The 16,957-nt window shown below is 36.6% G+C and overlaps 1 protein-coding gene across 6 annotated transcripts in view; it reads left to right on the top strand.

Annotated features, from left to right (window-relative positions):
* The window catches only part of astn1 (astrotactin 1), a 286,126-nt gene that overhangs the window by 56,676 nt on the left and 212,493 nt on the right, over positions 1 to 16,957 (top strand). For all 6 annotated transcript variants that reach the window (XM_083541649.1, XM_083541648.1, XM_083541646.1 and 3 more), the window contains exon 2: positions 2,388 to 2,578. In XM_083541649.1, the coding sequence (XP_083397775.1) occupies positions 2,388 to 2,578 (191 nt within the window). The remainder of the gene's footprint in view (positions 1 to 2,387; positions 2,579 to 16,957) is intronic.

Here is a 16,957-nt window from a genome sequence, read left to right as displayed (position 1 = left end):
AAAGATCTGCCCCCTGCTGTAGTCTTTGTTATTTGATGTACCAACAAATAGCTTGCACCTTTTGATCTAAGTAGGTGCGGGAATTATAATGGTTCAGAAGTTTGCTCAGATACTGCAGCGCAAGACCATTCAGTGCTTTATATACTCATTGGAAGTTTGTGAGTTTAAATCCCAACAATGCCAAAGTGTGCCCTTGATCAAGACCCATAACTATCATCTGTTGAACAAATTAAAAAATGCAAGTTACTCTGCCAAATGCCCTCATTTTTAATTATGAAAATTATGTATGTTCTTGCGAATACATTTATGTTGAAATCAGTTACTTTACCAAATGGGAGGTGTGCAGTGCTTTTGCTCTTAGCAGGCATGAGCCAAATCACAGTTTTAAAGATCAGTCTGTTTAGCCTAGCATGGCATTCCTTCAAACCATAAAATAGTAATTAAAAGCAAGCGAATACATTAGCATGCTGTGGCATACAAAACGTTATGAAAATATTTATGGATTAATCCAAAAGTTGGTCACATCTTTATTTTCTTTCTAAATGTCTCACTGTTAGATGTTTACAATGACATTTAGCATAAGACACAGAAAGAGGCCAAGTCACCAACAGTAATTAAAATACCGCCTACATATTTTTTTCCCCACATGGTTTTGTCATTTTTCAGCAAAAGAAGTAATTCTGAAGAATATAAATAGGCAAGAGCCAATGAGAGGAAAAACACTAATTGTTTCAGCAGTAATTATTTGTTAGAACATTTTCCCCATATGTTCCATCATTAATAAATGTGTCGCAGCAAAACAGGCCTGTGGGAGTGTGGGGAAGGGAAGTGCAAGCACACGAGTGTTGTCATTTGCATTGGATGAGCAGAAAACTAGAGTAATTTTGAATAGTGGTCTTGTCAAAAAATTTTTTTTTTCAAACCCAAGTTTTGCCAAAAAGAGTTTTCAGAGAGATGTCTTCATTTTCTGAATCACATGATGATTATTATAGTAATTAATGCCACTGCCTTCAACTTGTGCTTCAAAGCCTGTCTAAGTGCATGACAACTGTGTTATTTTAAGGTATAAAATTGTTTTAGAATCCATTGTACTCTTCAAATCTCCAGGTCCCAGGTTTTGGTCCCAGGTTTTCACATGTTGTGTGCTTTTCTAACAACCTAGTTTTTCCATTATCCAACAGCATATTGCTAATTCACAGACGCCTATGCCCTCTCTTACTGCAGAACCCACTTCTACATGGAAAACTATGTCGTGTGTCTCCTAATGCTCTCTAATTATATGTCTGTACCTTTAGCATGTAATACTTGCAAGCCTGTAAGGGAAAAAAGGCTTGTAAGTATCGCCCACGTTTTAAAGAGCTTCGGAGGATACACATGATTTCAGTCTTGGAGATCTTGCATTTTGTAGAATTTAGATTCTTCACACCTGGGTACAATAATTACCAGGGAAGGTTGAGGAAATGTAAAAATCTTGTAGAGCTTTTATTCTAAGACTAATGTCGGAAGCCTTATGTAGCTTACCAAGCCCTGGGGCAATAGTGAATTTGCATATACATTTACACTTATGGCATTTGCAGACACTTTATATCAAGAATGACTTACAATTGTTAGATCTAAAGTGTAACAGGGATAAACTCAGGTTTGTATAACTTATTTATCTATTTGACAATGTCCATTGTTAAATTCACTATACAAATAAAACTGAATGAATTTAAATTTATATATATTTATTATATTGTTTATATTATTCATGTTTAAAGTTAAACAAACAACTTATAGAGGAAACTACATTATATATTTTTACCACATAATCATTGCTTATAGAGAAAACATCAGCTACATGTAGATGTTATTACAGTTAATAAATGAGTGATTTATACAGAGTATAGGATGTATTTAAAAGATGTGCTTTATACATACAGTCACTTACAGCACAGTGAAATTATTTCTTTGCATATCACAGTGATGTAGGAAGCTGGGAGCAGCCATGATGCAGCACCCCCTGGAGGATTAAGGGCATTGCTCATGGACCCAAGAAAGGCATCTTGGTGATACTAGGGCTTGAACCCCTGACATTTTGCTCAGTAAACCAGAGCCTTAACCACTGAGCTACAAAATCTTTCTTTAGTTAGCTGAAATTTCTTTAGTTATTTGAAGAGATCTTAATAGTCATATATTTCAGTATGGCACTCTCTGTAATCTGCTACAATTCTTTTTATATATATTTTTATATAATTCTGTAGATGCAGTTGCAGTCTACTTTTTATCTTACATGGCCATTTTTTTATTATAAGGACCACGGTTCGAGATTTCTGCATATGAATCTGCAACCTGTGTATTCTGCAGAAATAATTACTAAGAGCAGCGGTATGTTTGTGCATTTGCAGAGATTTCCGGGAGTTCAGAGGACATAGCCTTGGTGCGCTGGAGGCAACAGTGGCTGGAGAATGGGACGCTGCTTTTCCACATCCACCATCAGGACGGCAATCAGAATGCTCCGGGCGTGGACACTACAGAAGACCCAGCAAGTGACACTGCAGCAGAGGAGGAGCTGCGCATTCTGCACATCTCTGTAATGGTAGGAAGAGAGACATAAGAGAGAAATTGTGCCATTTTGATTTAGCTAATCGGATTTAGCTGTGCACCCTATGAGGGAGAGCTGTAATAATGATACTAATAATCCACAATAACAATAACAAACAAGCAGTGTGGCAGTGCCGAAGGTAGAGTTGCCACAACAAGACTCCAGGGTTCCCAGTTCTATCCTGAGCTCAGGTTACTGCTTTTTTTTAGTTTATGAACATGCTCAAGCAGTGTTTGCGTGGCTTTCCTCCCACCTTCCAAAAAGCTGCTGGCAGGTAAATTGGCAACACTGAATTTCCTGCATGAATGATTGATAAATAATGAACAAGTACCTGCAATGGTATGAAATGAAGCAGGTTACTGTAGAAGTGAACCCTACTGTAGCAGAAAAGTACAGGGATAATATATAGCAAACATGGAATGCATTTATAACAAAGAACAAAATATGATTAATTAGTAGTGAACAACAAGAAGCAAGTGGTGCTGATTTAGTTGAGAATTCGAAGAGGACCTGAGAAAGTAGTCATTTATAGTAGTAGATTCAGAGTTTTACATTATAACCTATATTTCTTGTCATTTTTAATGTTTTCAATTTATATTTAGACCCATTTATAACAATTATTGTGAATAACATGCTACACATAACCACGAGTATATAAATGTTTTTCTCAGATCAGTTATTTTCTCACAGCTTATAAACAGCTTATGACAAAGTAAGAACTCTTGTGTATTTAATTTTCACCCACCTCTCACACACCTACACTCTCATACACGGTTTAGTAAACATAACTTCTCGATTTACACTCTCCTTTCCCCCTGCTCAACAAGGGCTGCAGTTTCCCCACCGAGTGCAAGTATGTGTTATTTTGAGTTGGGAGAAAGAAAGATTAGTGACAGGGCGAACAGATGGCCGACTGCATCTTGTGTCTCGGCCGGTGGGCCGGTTTTGTCTTCCAAAATTTGTGGAGCATCTCTTTTTGTCACCAGTTAAGTGCCCTCATACTATGGACAACGCCTGTCCTCAATCCCAGGCTATTGCCATACATGACTAGTATATGTTCATTGGTTCATGTAGCTGGTACCGATACTCATACAAATACAGAATTGAGTGATATATTAGAATTAATTAGGTGTTTAATAGAGCATTTTACTTTGCTCTGTTGGCTGCTCCCCTGTGCTGCCATCAATTAACTCATTGTGCTGAGTTTTATGTTTAAGATATAAGGCCATTTTAATAGAAAGTGGGGGTGCTCCTGATTTAAGTATGTGGAACAGTGTGGTCATTAAAAAGTCTAAGGTGCCATATTTTTTTTAGCAAAATGAAGACCCTGGCAAGCCAGAAAAGGAAGTGAGCATTACTCAAAAATGCATAGTACATTTATTTTCTCTGCACACCCACTTCTTCGCTGCTTCAGTCTGGCAAACAATTTTGTGTGCATGCAATTTACAGCACCTTGTACTCATTTTTAACGACTACACTCGCTAATACTGCTCAGATTGCCTGCCCCCATACTCGCGATCAAAGTTATTGTTCAAACAATATAAGAGGATTTATCAGATCACTTGATTGTAGGAAGATGCCTTAGCAGCGCATATTGATATTCTCACAGAGAACAGTTTCCAGTCTGTTTTGATTGCTGTCATTAATCATAAAATCTAGCCAAAGTTCTAGCATTTTGTTTCATCTGTTTATTGGTTTGAGAACATACATAAGCATATTGTAATGTCACATCAAAACTGAATACAGAACTGAAGATATAGTACCAACACACACACACACACACACACACACACACACACACACACACACACACACACACACACACACACACACACGCAACTGTGTGTTACTGAACTGTTACAACCTGTACTTACACTCGAATCTCATTTCAATTCATACACATTCATGTCTTCAGCACCACTCATACTATATTATAATTATATTATACTGTTTACATGCTGTTTTGCACAACTCTCGATTGCTGCTCTTGCTGTTTTTTTGTTTTTTTGTACAACATTGTGTTTATGTTTGTGTTTTGTGTATCTGTCCCACACTGTCTTGTGTCTTTTGTCTGCACTGTTTGCACCAGGTTGCACAAGATGCACTTTATGTGGATAAGACAGCTTACTTTATTCCTTAGCTCTGTGTTCTGTATGTAGCTCCATGTTGTGTGATGTAGCTCTATGTTGTTTTATGTAGCACCAGGGTTTTGGAAAAACATTTAATTTCACTGTATGCTGCGTCAGCTATATGTGGTTAAAATGACAATAAAAGCTTCTTGACTTGACATCATCAGTGATATTTTATGTTAGTATCAGAGCTTTAAAATAAATGAGTTTGTATGAAATGAATACTTTATACACTATATGGACAAAAGTATCAGTGACTTTTGCCATATGTTTTTTTCTCCAAACTGTTACTACAAAGCTGAAGGCACACAATTGTGTTTTACATCTCTGGATACAGCCTATAAAAATGTTGTGTTCCATCAAACTTGTTAACCCAAGCCTGTTCCAGCATGGCAATGCCCCTGTGCACAAAGTGAACTCCTTGAAGAAATTATCTGTGAGTATCAGTGGTTTAGCAGCTTTGGAGAGGAGGCTCTTGAGTGGTCTGCTATAGAGCTCTGATCTCATCCCTACTGAACACCTTTAGGATGAATTGGAACACTGACTGCACCCCAGGCCTCCCCACCTCACCTACATCAGTACCTGACTTTACTAACACACTTGTGGCTAATGAACAGAAATGTCCACAAGCAAAGTCCAAAATCTAGTAGAACATCTTCCCAGAAAAGTGGAGGGAATTATAAAAGTAAATTGGGACTAAACGTGAAATTCGAGGCTCAAAACCACATACCAAACTCAGAACCAGGTGTCCGCATATATAGTGTACCATATATTTTCTTGTATGGATTGTTTTCTCTGCTGTGAAATGATCAATAAAATGTATTTTTTTGCACATGAGCATATTATTCAGTTTACTCTCTAATGCTATTAATTGTTATATGCAGGATTGTATTATATGTAGGCTTTTTTGTAACATTAATGCATGGAAATGCAGGACTTTTATAACTCCTAAGTAATCTGGCACTTAGTGCAGAACTTAGGGTGGTCCACTTCAAATAAATAAATGACCTTAGCTTTCCATTTTAACACTTTTTTTCAACCTTCTGGGCCCCTCTGGGCCTACACACTCTTTAACAAGCTCTCACCTACCTTGGTTTGCACCCATTTTTGTACCAGTATTCTCCCAGCGGTGTCTGTACAATGCATGTGGAGGTGTCCCTCATGTACCTCTCCTCCATGTCGAATGGGCATTTTGCAACCTGCAATTTGCTCTCCTCGGCAGGGTGTTACATTCACACAGCGTTCCTGGAGCCCTCATTTTCTCGTTTGCTCGTTCCCTGGTGGTGTGTCTCTCGTCGAAGGGCTGGCTCAGCTCTTCTGTGCCCTTGGAGTGAATTGTTAATCCATGAGAAAGAAGAGTGGCCAATTGCTAAAAAAATGTTCTTATTACTTTTCCTTAAATTTGACATGTGGCCATACTGCATGAAAAAAAACTAAGGAAATCAAGAGCATACACAGGCTGAGTAAAAACAACAGTTTGGTGAATAATGATCTTTTTTTCCCAATGAATACATTCATTAGTGCAGTAATGTTTCATGTTATCTCTAGAAAAAATGTTGTATTGCATTTTCACTCAGGCTTCTTGATTACATTTCTGTTGCATTCTTGGGAAACAAGGAATTCTCAAGAGGTGTGGTTCGGTAAAGTTATAGTATATAATCAAATGAGTTTTAATCATTCCTTTGAAATAGAAGTGTGTACCAGTGCTATGACATTTTCCATATATTATATGTTTTTTTTATATATATATATATATATATATATATATATATATATATATATATATATATATATATATATATATATATATATATATATATATATATATTTGAGTCTGGTAATTAGCTTTGTTCTGTTTGTTTTATCAGATGAGGCATATTTATTTGCCATTCTGTGATTTTAAGAATCAATCACAAAACACCACACAGATACTAAGCAGAAAAATAAATAAATTAAAACTTTGTTTCTTATTTCTTTTATTTGTAGTTTATTTGTTTATTTGTATACCACAATGGACCTTGTCCCAAAACAGCTTTAAGAAGTAAATAGATTAAAATACTTTTTTAATTAGTAGAAGTTTATCTTTATAGGTTTATCTCTAATAAAATGAAAGTTGAGAGGAACCAGACTCAAAAAAGGGAACTAATCTTCATATGAGTGACACTGAACGCCCATGCAGTTTTACCATAGTTGAGGTAATCAACTGTGTACTGGTGGCCAGATGAATGCAAAAGTGAACATAGCAATTGAAGCCCCAAGCCACTGAAGCAGACTGTTTATATTAACTACAGTCCAAACTGCTTCTCATGGTTCTTGAGTTAAGCTTAATAGATCTTTACCCTGTTTGTGTGGAGCCATCCTCAGCAGCAGCAAATGGTCTCCAATTGAATAGAATCATGATACATTAGGCAGGTTAAAAAAGAACTTGAACCTCACTTTAACCTCAGGAGAATGGTTAACTTTACACACACACACACACACACACACACACACACACACACACACACACACACACACACACACACACACACACTATATTGGCAAAACGTTTGACGGACACCTGGTCATAAGTATGGCATGAGCATCGAATTTCACATTTCGTCCCAATTTACTCTTATGATTCCGTGCACTGTTCTTGGAAGATGTTCCACTAGATTTTGGAGTGTGCTTATGGATATTTGTGTTCATCAGCCACAAAGGGTACAGATGTAGGTGAGGAGGCCTGGGGTGCAGTCAGCGTTCCAATTTATCACAAAGGTGTTTAGTTGGGTTGAGATCAGAGCTCTACAGAAGACCACTCAAGATCTTCCTCTCCAAACCATATCTTCATATGCATATGCTTCATAAAGCATATCTTCAAGGAGCTCACTTTGTGCACAGGGACATTGACATGCTGGAACAGGTTTGGATTTCCAAATTAAAGTGAACGCAAAATTTTCCAGAGACATCCAATACAATTGTGTGCCTTCAGCTTTGTGGTAACAGAACCACATATGGCAAGAAAGACCAAGTGTCCCAATACTTTTGTACATAGATATATGCTACAATGTTTGTTGAATTATATACAAAGCCATCATTATTATGTGTGTCAAGAAAGTGCACCAGTGCTAATTTGCCTCTAGAAATAGCAACTGAAACAGCAAACACAAACTTGGCTTACACCCAACCAAATTAGCTTTACACCAGTGCATTGCAACCTCACAGCTTCATGGTCAGTGGTTGGATCCTGAGCTCATGTTTCTGTGTGTGCTGAGTTTCCTCCCACCTTGCAAAAAGTAGGTCGTCAAGTATGATGCGCGATTTAATATTTTCAATCTGCGTGGCTGTTTGTGTGTGTTAGTGTGTGTGTGTGTGTGTGTGTGTGTGTGTGTGTGGGGGGGGGGGGGGGGGTGTCTTGTGCTCTGTGTGGACTGGCATTTCATCCTGAGACAGAATTTAAGGTGACACTGACTAGGATAAAACATAAAATACGCATTAGTGTGTTTAGCCTAATGATTAAAAATGAAAGTAGACAAACATTTTTTGCTGTCGAAAAATATTTGTAAATCTCTCAAAATTCGCTTTTCTTGACATTAAAACTGTTAGTTGAGTTTAAATTGATTAAGCAAACTCATTTTAGCATCTATGAAAGCAGTAGTCCCAATTGTTAGGTCTGTTTTTTTCCACCTCATTGAGCATGTATTTATGCAAGTCATCTAATCTCTCGTCTCATTGTGCAGTGTACTGGGTGCTGATGGTTCTTTAAAAGACTTATTTCAAATAATCAAGGCGAAGACTAATCACTGACTTTATCACTGCCCTTCAGTGCATTATGCATGTGTTGTGGCTTAAATTGTGACTGTAGCCTCTTTACTAATATGTATTGCTTCGTGAGAATCTTAATATCTATTGATTCATGACCAAAGATACCATTTTGAATACACGTTGCCAGCCAAGTCACATTTGATCTCTATTTATTGGCACATATGATAAATATAGGATAAAGTCCCAAACTAAAAGGAGTCATTTTATCTCGGCACAAATGCCATCCTTAATTTTCCGGTCCACAGTATACATGCACAGGCTACACTGGAATATCATGCTCAGCCACAGTCTAATGAGGCAAAGTGTGCTATGACATTCATGTTTTTAGTAGATCACTCAGCAATCAGTTCTGGCCGTGTCGTCCGAACATTATCATTAATGCATCCTGCTCTGGTCAGCTATGCAGCAGTATAATTAAATAACTACAAATATTATTATATGCTTCCTCATGTTTTGTTTAACAGGCATGCCTTTAAACCAGTTTATGTGGTCCTTATTTCCGTAACTCGGACAGTCATATTATGCTTACTGCATATATGTTTGCCTGAAGTGCAAATCTAGACTTTACAATATGATTAAGGTTTCTATTTTCTGCCATTCTTCTACACCTGCACAATGGCACATCGCAACATGAGCTATTTGACTTTGTGGAAATAGTGTTATGCTCGGAATCACCTCCCTCTACGTTTCTTCATCCAATTATTTATATGTGCCTCTTCTGGGAATAAGAACGGATTGATATCAGAAGAAACATACAAGGTGGCATTAAGGTATTTGATACAGAGAGCAGTAGAAGCAATAAAGAAAAAAAATCAATGGCTTCTTTATTGGCTAAGAGCCAATAGCTTACTGTTCTTTTGCATCGACATTCTTCGTGGGTGTAGACATGACAGGTTTCTAATCTCCACCTTCATAAGGTCCTGTGGCAATATAGAGTCTGACTGGACACTTGACCCGGTATTTTCAGTAGTTATAACATCTCAGATATCACCGACAATTTCAAGTGTTTTATTCCCGTGTCTTGCTAAAGTTTTATTTTTTTACTGTTATTTTAATGTGAGGCATACAGGTACATGATTTGGCCACTAGATTGAGTTTTAAATATTCAGTGAGCATTGATCTTCATAAAAACGGCATTTATAAAACAAGACTTGCGCACTAAGGAGATGTATTTTAGCTCTGGTGGCAGTCTTGTAGGAAAAGTGATATATCTTTGGGTCTGTCTTTTCCCTAGAGCACTCGGAAGCAAGATTGTGACCAATGTCTGAGTGTTGGAAATGGGGGCAAGCAATGTTAAAAGCAGGGAAAGATGAATTAGGTAGCTGCGAGGGTGACATCTTTAAAATTGTTGTTGTAGGAATAACCTTCAAGCCTTGGGGTATCATGCCTGAAAGGCAGGCATTCTTAATGTACCTTAAAGAAGATGAAAATTGTATGCATTATGTAAGATACACATTAAGTAGTGCTCTTAAAACAAACACAGCTGCGAATCATTTTGTAAAACACTTAATTTACAAAATTAATTGTGACAAATGAATTTAAAATTACATATGAAGCATGCATAATCTACACAACTTTCTCACAGCAAAAAATATGTATTTTGTTAGCCATTTTAACTTTTCATTGCATATTTACATTTTTTCCAACATTCTCTTAGCAAGTCAGAAAATTGTACTTCTTGTGTTGAGTGCTTTACTAATCTGGCTGACATCCACGTTAGCAAATGCGAGTTCGGTTGCCTTTACAATTTTTTAATTTAAGAATGGCACTTTTTATATGCCTTAGATAATAACCAAACACTGTAACAGCATAGAGAAAGAAGGATGAAGCATAAACATAAAGAGAATGTATAACAGAGAATAACAGAGGAAGCACTCAAGAGGATGAGAGAGTGTTAAAGAACAATAGATAGACTCAGTACTGTCTGGTGGTGTGAGCGGTTGGGGATTCTATACTGAAAAGGGCTGAAACGATCCCTTGAGTAACTCAAGTAATTCGAATACAAAATTACTGACACACCACTCACTAAATTCTGGAATGCGCTGGACATGTAAACAGAAGACGCTACAGAAATAAAAATTGAGGAACGGGTGAGGGGTGAAGAGAGGATTCAAGCCAAAAAAAAAACAACTAAATGTTTTAAACTTAAACATAAAGAAAACACTGTACAGTGAGAATAGTTTTTTTGAAAATCTATTTGAAATATATTTTTATATTTTTATTTATGATTTATTTAATATATTATGTATTTTTATTTATATATTGATATTATATATAAAATGGCAATTAAATGCACTAAATGGGTCTAGTTTTCACAGATATACTGTATTTTTGCATGTAATTTCAGCAATAAAGTTTTCTAAAAAGGATACAAATGACTTTTTCATTTTAAAAGACCATTTTAGTTTCTCTTGTATATTTAGTATTGCTCTTTCATGAGGAAAAAGTCATTCTAATTACTTGATTAATTGATGAAATAATGTTAGAAAACTCCATTATTAAAATAATTGATAGCTGCAGCCCAAATTTAAACTCATGACATTTTTTGTGTACAAGGCCAGGAACAGTATTGAAGCTGCTTGTGGTGTTTTGGGGTAATGCTCTATAATTCAGCACTGGCTCATACTTGAGTTCATAATAGGACTTCTTTCACCAGCTCAGTAATGAACATCTTGATGAATTATCTCGCATGACTAAACTAAGCTCACATCAATTGACGCTGCCAATTTCCTGTAATCTTCTTAGTCACCTTACACAAACAATTACGTTGTTGTTTGTTACCAGAAGGGGACAAATGTGACATTCTCAACTGCCCTTTTAATAGCACTAAGAAGTAAGAAACCAAGGGAGACATCAACAATCAAGCCCTGATTTACTAAGATGCTAAATTATTAGTACTAATTTGCATGAACAATTAATCCTTCAGTTAGTGGGTGTGCTGCAAGTCACTAACTAAAACCTAATTGAATGAATGGCATTGCATGCAAAGTAGCTGTCGATGTTTTTGCTTGTGCTGGTTATTCTGTATATCTGCATTTGGATCAGATCTTAAAAGGACTCTGGGAAATGAAAAGGAGTCTTGTTCCACTTTTTAAAAAAATATTAAATATGTATTTGTGGTTCAAATTCATACCTTTCGGCAGATGATTTACAGTGATTTGAAGTCTCCATCAGGCTTGAAAAATGAAGTCTTAGTTTAAAAATATGATTAGGCTGATTCCTTGGCAAAGAGGTATTGGCAGTTTTTGGGATTATACTAGTTAATTTTCATTATAAGGTACATAAAGGAGAAGGCTGGTAATGTCTGACAATCAATCATAGAGTTTGAGTTGTATCGAAGAGATCTTAGTAGATGTAAAATGCTCTGTAAAAGGGGTGGATGCAAATTGCTTTGGATGCTATGTTGAGTGTAGTACTTTCCTATTACACGGGATTGTGTATCAGCAGTTAGCCCATCAATCTCACTCACACCTGCACCCTATTTTACAGAGACTGTTTAATGACTCATGTTTGCAAAGCCATTTTAAATTCATTCAGCAGTGATCATCAGTGTCAGTCAGCATGTCATGTTTGTCTAGTCTACCTGTTTTTTTGCACATGGCCCCAAACAACCTCCCCATCTTGTTTGTGTTGTGTATATATAGTGTATATAACAATTTTAAATAAAGCCTGCTTGGCTTGAATAAAAAATGTTATAAAATAAAATAAATCATAGAAGTTCTCCAATAAATAAAATAATTCCCTAATAAATAAAACGATATTAAATGTACTAAAACAAACTTTATGTATTAATGTAAATAACTAACATTTATAGTCAAACAATAACAATCCCAGCTTGTAGGCCTGCACAGATTTCTTTTTTCTTTTCTTTTTCTTTTATTTTATTTAGAACTGAACTTTTCCACACATTGTCTAAAGCAGGGGTGTCCAATCTTTTTTTTTGTTTTTTTTGTTGTTTTTTTTTACAAAGGGCCAATGTAGGTTTTTATTCGAGCCATAGAATTCATTTGAATTTATCTTGCAAGGGCAAGATAAATTCTACCTGTTTAAATCTAATTATTTTCGTTTATAATGACTGTCAGGTGTGGCCCTTGCTTGGTTGGAATGAAAACCAAGCTATAGAACATTGCATCACTGCTCAACCTGTGCTCATTATCTTAGTGGTGAACATACCTAACATCATTAACAATAGCTCAAAATACAGGAAAAGTTGGTATGCCACCATTTCTTTTCACCACTGATCAGTCACCTGCCTTAGGAGCTTATGAGCAGCTTTAACAAGAATTTATTGAAGTTATTGATCTTTTGACTTCTGGACTTTGACTCTTGACACAAACAGCTCAAAATAGCATTTCACAATGGTCTAAATGAAAATCTTTTCAGACAGGCATATAATGATTATAACCTCTCCCTGGCATAGTATATTCAAGGCCACTGATACTGACAACCTTGTTATGCAAGGCATAGTGTTGAAAAAGTGTGAGTAAGATTCATCAGAAAGTGCCTTGAGAAGAGCCCATGAAATTGGGACACGTGAAAGAAGACAGATGGGATGAGGGAGATTGTACTGAATTCCCTTAGTTGTCACAACATAAACTCAACATTTCTATGGGTACCTCTGGTAGGTGCAGGACAACTATGGTCAGCATTTCATGTGTACAAGAGAAATCTCTAAATATTTCAAAATGTTGGATGCTGTTTTGTGCTACAATATCATGCAATATACATGGAAAGGCTAATGAAAGACAAGGCCCTGAAAATGATCTTTAAATACAAGGAAGTGGCAGATTTTTAACGAAACCTAAGAGATTGGGACTCACCGATATATAAATTAGCAGGTAGCACAACCGCACACTGAAATAAAAATTTTTAGCAGTTCTAGAACAAATTCAATAAGTTCAATACAAAAATGGACTTTAGAAGCAACTGCAGTTTGATATGTATTTGAGATATAAAAAAAAAAATATATATATATATATATATATATATATATATATATATATATATATATATATATATATGTGAAAACTGGCTTTATTACTGGAATGGAGATGGTTCCACATCTAAAGCCTAAAGATCCATGAAGCTGTTGAACAACTCAAGAACTTTCAGGATTTATTCGGACTGTGATTAGTATCAATATAGAACCACAGATTGCATGTACAATTCTGGATTTAATCACCTATTAGTACACACTTCAACAATGGAACTGTAATGAATGGACATTCGGTGCCACCCAGATGAGGATGGGTACCCTTTTGAGGTACTCTAAAGTTTTCTTCCTCATAACATCTCAGGGAGTTTTCCCTTGCCACTTGCTTGATCATCAGGGATAAACAATAATATAAAACTAACTTAGAGGCAAAAAACTTACTCATTCTTTTATACAACTATATCTGTATACAGTGTCTTTATCTGTGTAAAGCTGTTTTGAGACAATGTCTATTGTAAAAAGTGATAAAAAAAAATAAATAATAATAATTGAATTGAATTACAATGTCGTCTCATGAGGATCTTGTATTGCAATATTGCCTGGCCATCAATAGAGGATAGATAGATGTTAAATAAATTGATTTTGACTGAAAATTGACTTTTGTTACAAAGATATGGAGAAGCACATCTTGCTTACACAAAATATTGACACTTTGGACACACTTTTTTATCATGTTCACTTGTTGCCAGCTATTTTGACAATAATGGCTGTATGTTGAGTTATTTTCAGAGGACAGTAAATTCATACTGCTAGACAAGCTTCACACAAAACATATCCAAGATTCATTTCTATAGTATTTTCCCTTGAGAAGACTAAAAACATTGGTGATATTTGAGGGGTGTACTCACTTTTGTAAGATACTGTATACATACACCAATCAAGCATAACATTAACATTATAACATTATGACCAGTGAAATGAATAACACTGATTATTTCTTCATCTTGGCCCCTGTTAATAGGTGGGATATATTAGGCAACGAGTAAACTGCAGCTTTTGTGGGTTGTTCCCACTCTGCAGTGGTCAGTATCTATTAAAATTGGTCCAAGGAAGGAAAAGTGGTGAATCAGTGACAGGGTCATATTCAGCCAAGGCTCATTGATGCAAGTGGGGAGCAAAGGCTGGTCCGTGTGGTCAGATCCAACAGACAAGCAACTGTCGCTCACATTGCTGAAGAAGTTAATAAATTATTAACTGTAAATGCTCAATATATGTCAAAATGGATCATAAAAATGTGTTCGATAATGGGCACAAATTAAAATGTTATTTGTCACATACACATACATACAGAGTACAACATGCAGTGAAATGTTTTATACGACTGTCCAACATTTAAACATGAAAAAGAAATCGAATATAAGGATAAAAAAACATAAAGTTGATAAATAAAAAGTCTAGAAAAAATATGTATATACATGAATTTTAGAAAGGATGGATGATTATGGCAGATATTCACTGTACAAACTAGAGTAATTAAAATATTTTTTGTGTGATTTTAAGTGTCCATGTGCAGTATAGTGTGGTATAAAGTGACACTGTGCTACGCAGAGTTCAGAGTTCAGAGTTGCGTGACAGTCCACAGTTAAGATGTCATAGAATAGTGCAAAGTTGCGCAGAAATATTTGTGCAGTAAAGGAAGTGAGACGCACAGAAAGGTCCACTACTAGTTAATGGGTGTTTCCTGGTTTAAACTCTGAATGGCCTGCAGGAAGAAGTTCCTTCTCATTCTCTCTGTGCTTGCTTTCAAGGAGCAGAGAAAAGAGTCCATTGTTGGGATGGCTGAGGTCCTGCAAGTCAGGGAGCTGGTGCGGATGGTACGTTCAGATGACCCCACTACCTTCTAGAGGGTTTGCCTGTCCTACATGGTGCTGTTTCCGAACCAGGAAGCGATGCTTCCCATCAGAACGCTCTCAATAGTGCAAGTGCAAAAAGTCATCTGAGAGGGTAGTTTAAAGTTCCTTAAGTGTCTCAGATAGTACAGCTTCTGCCGGGCCTTCTTTACCAGGGTGTTGATGTGACAGGACCAAGACAGGTCCTGTGTGATGTGAACACCTAGGTACCGGAAACTGTCTACTCTCTGCACTGGGGTCCTGTAGATGTTTAGCAGTTGGTATGACCGCTCCTGCTTTGTGCTGAAGTCCACTATCAACGCCTTGGTCTTGCTGACGTTCAGGAGAAGATTGTTCTCCTGGCACCATCTCTCCAGGTTTTTAATCTCCTATAGGTAGGCCATCTCGTCGTTGGAGATCAGGCCCACCACAACAGTGTCGTCAGCAAACTTGATGATGGTGGTGGAGTTGAAAGTGGCCACATGTGTGTACATTGAGTACAGCGGGGGGCTCAAAACACAATCCTGGGAAGCTCCAGTGCCGATGGTGAGGGTGGATGAGGTGTGTATGTCCACCCGTACAGGTGGAGAACAATTGACACAGCAGCCGTCTGAGTCCCAGGACCTCCAAATTAGGAGGTGAGCATGAGGGAATTATGGTGCTGAACTGTAGTCCACAAACAGCATCTTTGCATAATTCCCTTTCCTGTAATCCAGGTGGCTAATTGTTGTGTGATAAAAATTTGTTTACATTTTTTTGTTTTTTGAGGTGTAATGGGTGTGCCTTTATTGGATGGAAAAAGGGGGACACCTATATTCCTTTTACTTACAGAGAACAAGAATCTCATATGAAGTCAAGAAAATGTCTGTATCCCAGGCAGGTTATTAAGAGAATTATATCAGCCAAGCCATAAATGACAAAGCGTAACAGTAACTAGTATGATTTAAGTAGGTTTTGGTTGGCAGATTTATATCTATTTATATTCTTTTGTAATTTTGGTTGGTCTGCTTTTTGATTGGTCTGTGAATAAACTTTTTCACATCGTCCCGCAACATTACTTCCAGTCTGTTGGATCTTTCTGTCAAACTATAGATGTACTGCTGCCTGAATTGATGATAACAAAAGATCCTGCTGCTGATGCTCGTAAGATTGCAGTATGCCTCTGCTGCTGTGATTTCTCATGCACTCAGGATGTTCTTGACATGACACTGATATTTAATTGTGATGCCCTACCCTTGCTGTAGCTCCTCTTGCTTATTCAATCTAGAGCAGTTTGTGCACAGTGGTCACCTTCCTGCTAAAGTGAATAATCTCATTTTAGACTTATTCATCTGCCATGATTATAAGCATTATTACTGCTGTGATATGCTGTGTTCATTGCAAAACATTTACTTCAAAATCATATTCATATCAATGAAGCTGAAAAGTTGAGCAGAGGAGAAGGGCTTTCTATTCTAGGTGTGATTTTTTTTTTTTTATATTGTAATTACACTATACTATATCTGTCAGCATTTATATTTATAATATTAATATATTGTGCATCTGGAAAGTATTCACAGCTCTTCACTTTTTCCACATTTTATGTTACAGCCTTAGTCCAAAATGGATTATATTCTTT

This window comes from Silurus aristotelis (genome assembly GCF_946808225.1).
Source record: "Silurus aristotelis genome assembly, chromosome: 5".
NCBI classification, from domain to species: Eukaryota; Metazoa; Chordata; class Actinopteri; order Siluriformes; family Siluridae; genus Silurus; species Silurus aristotelis.
The sequence above is the reverse complement of the archived record's forward strand: the minus strand, read 5'-3'. Positions and strand labels throughout refer to the sequence as shown.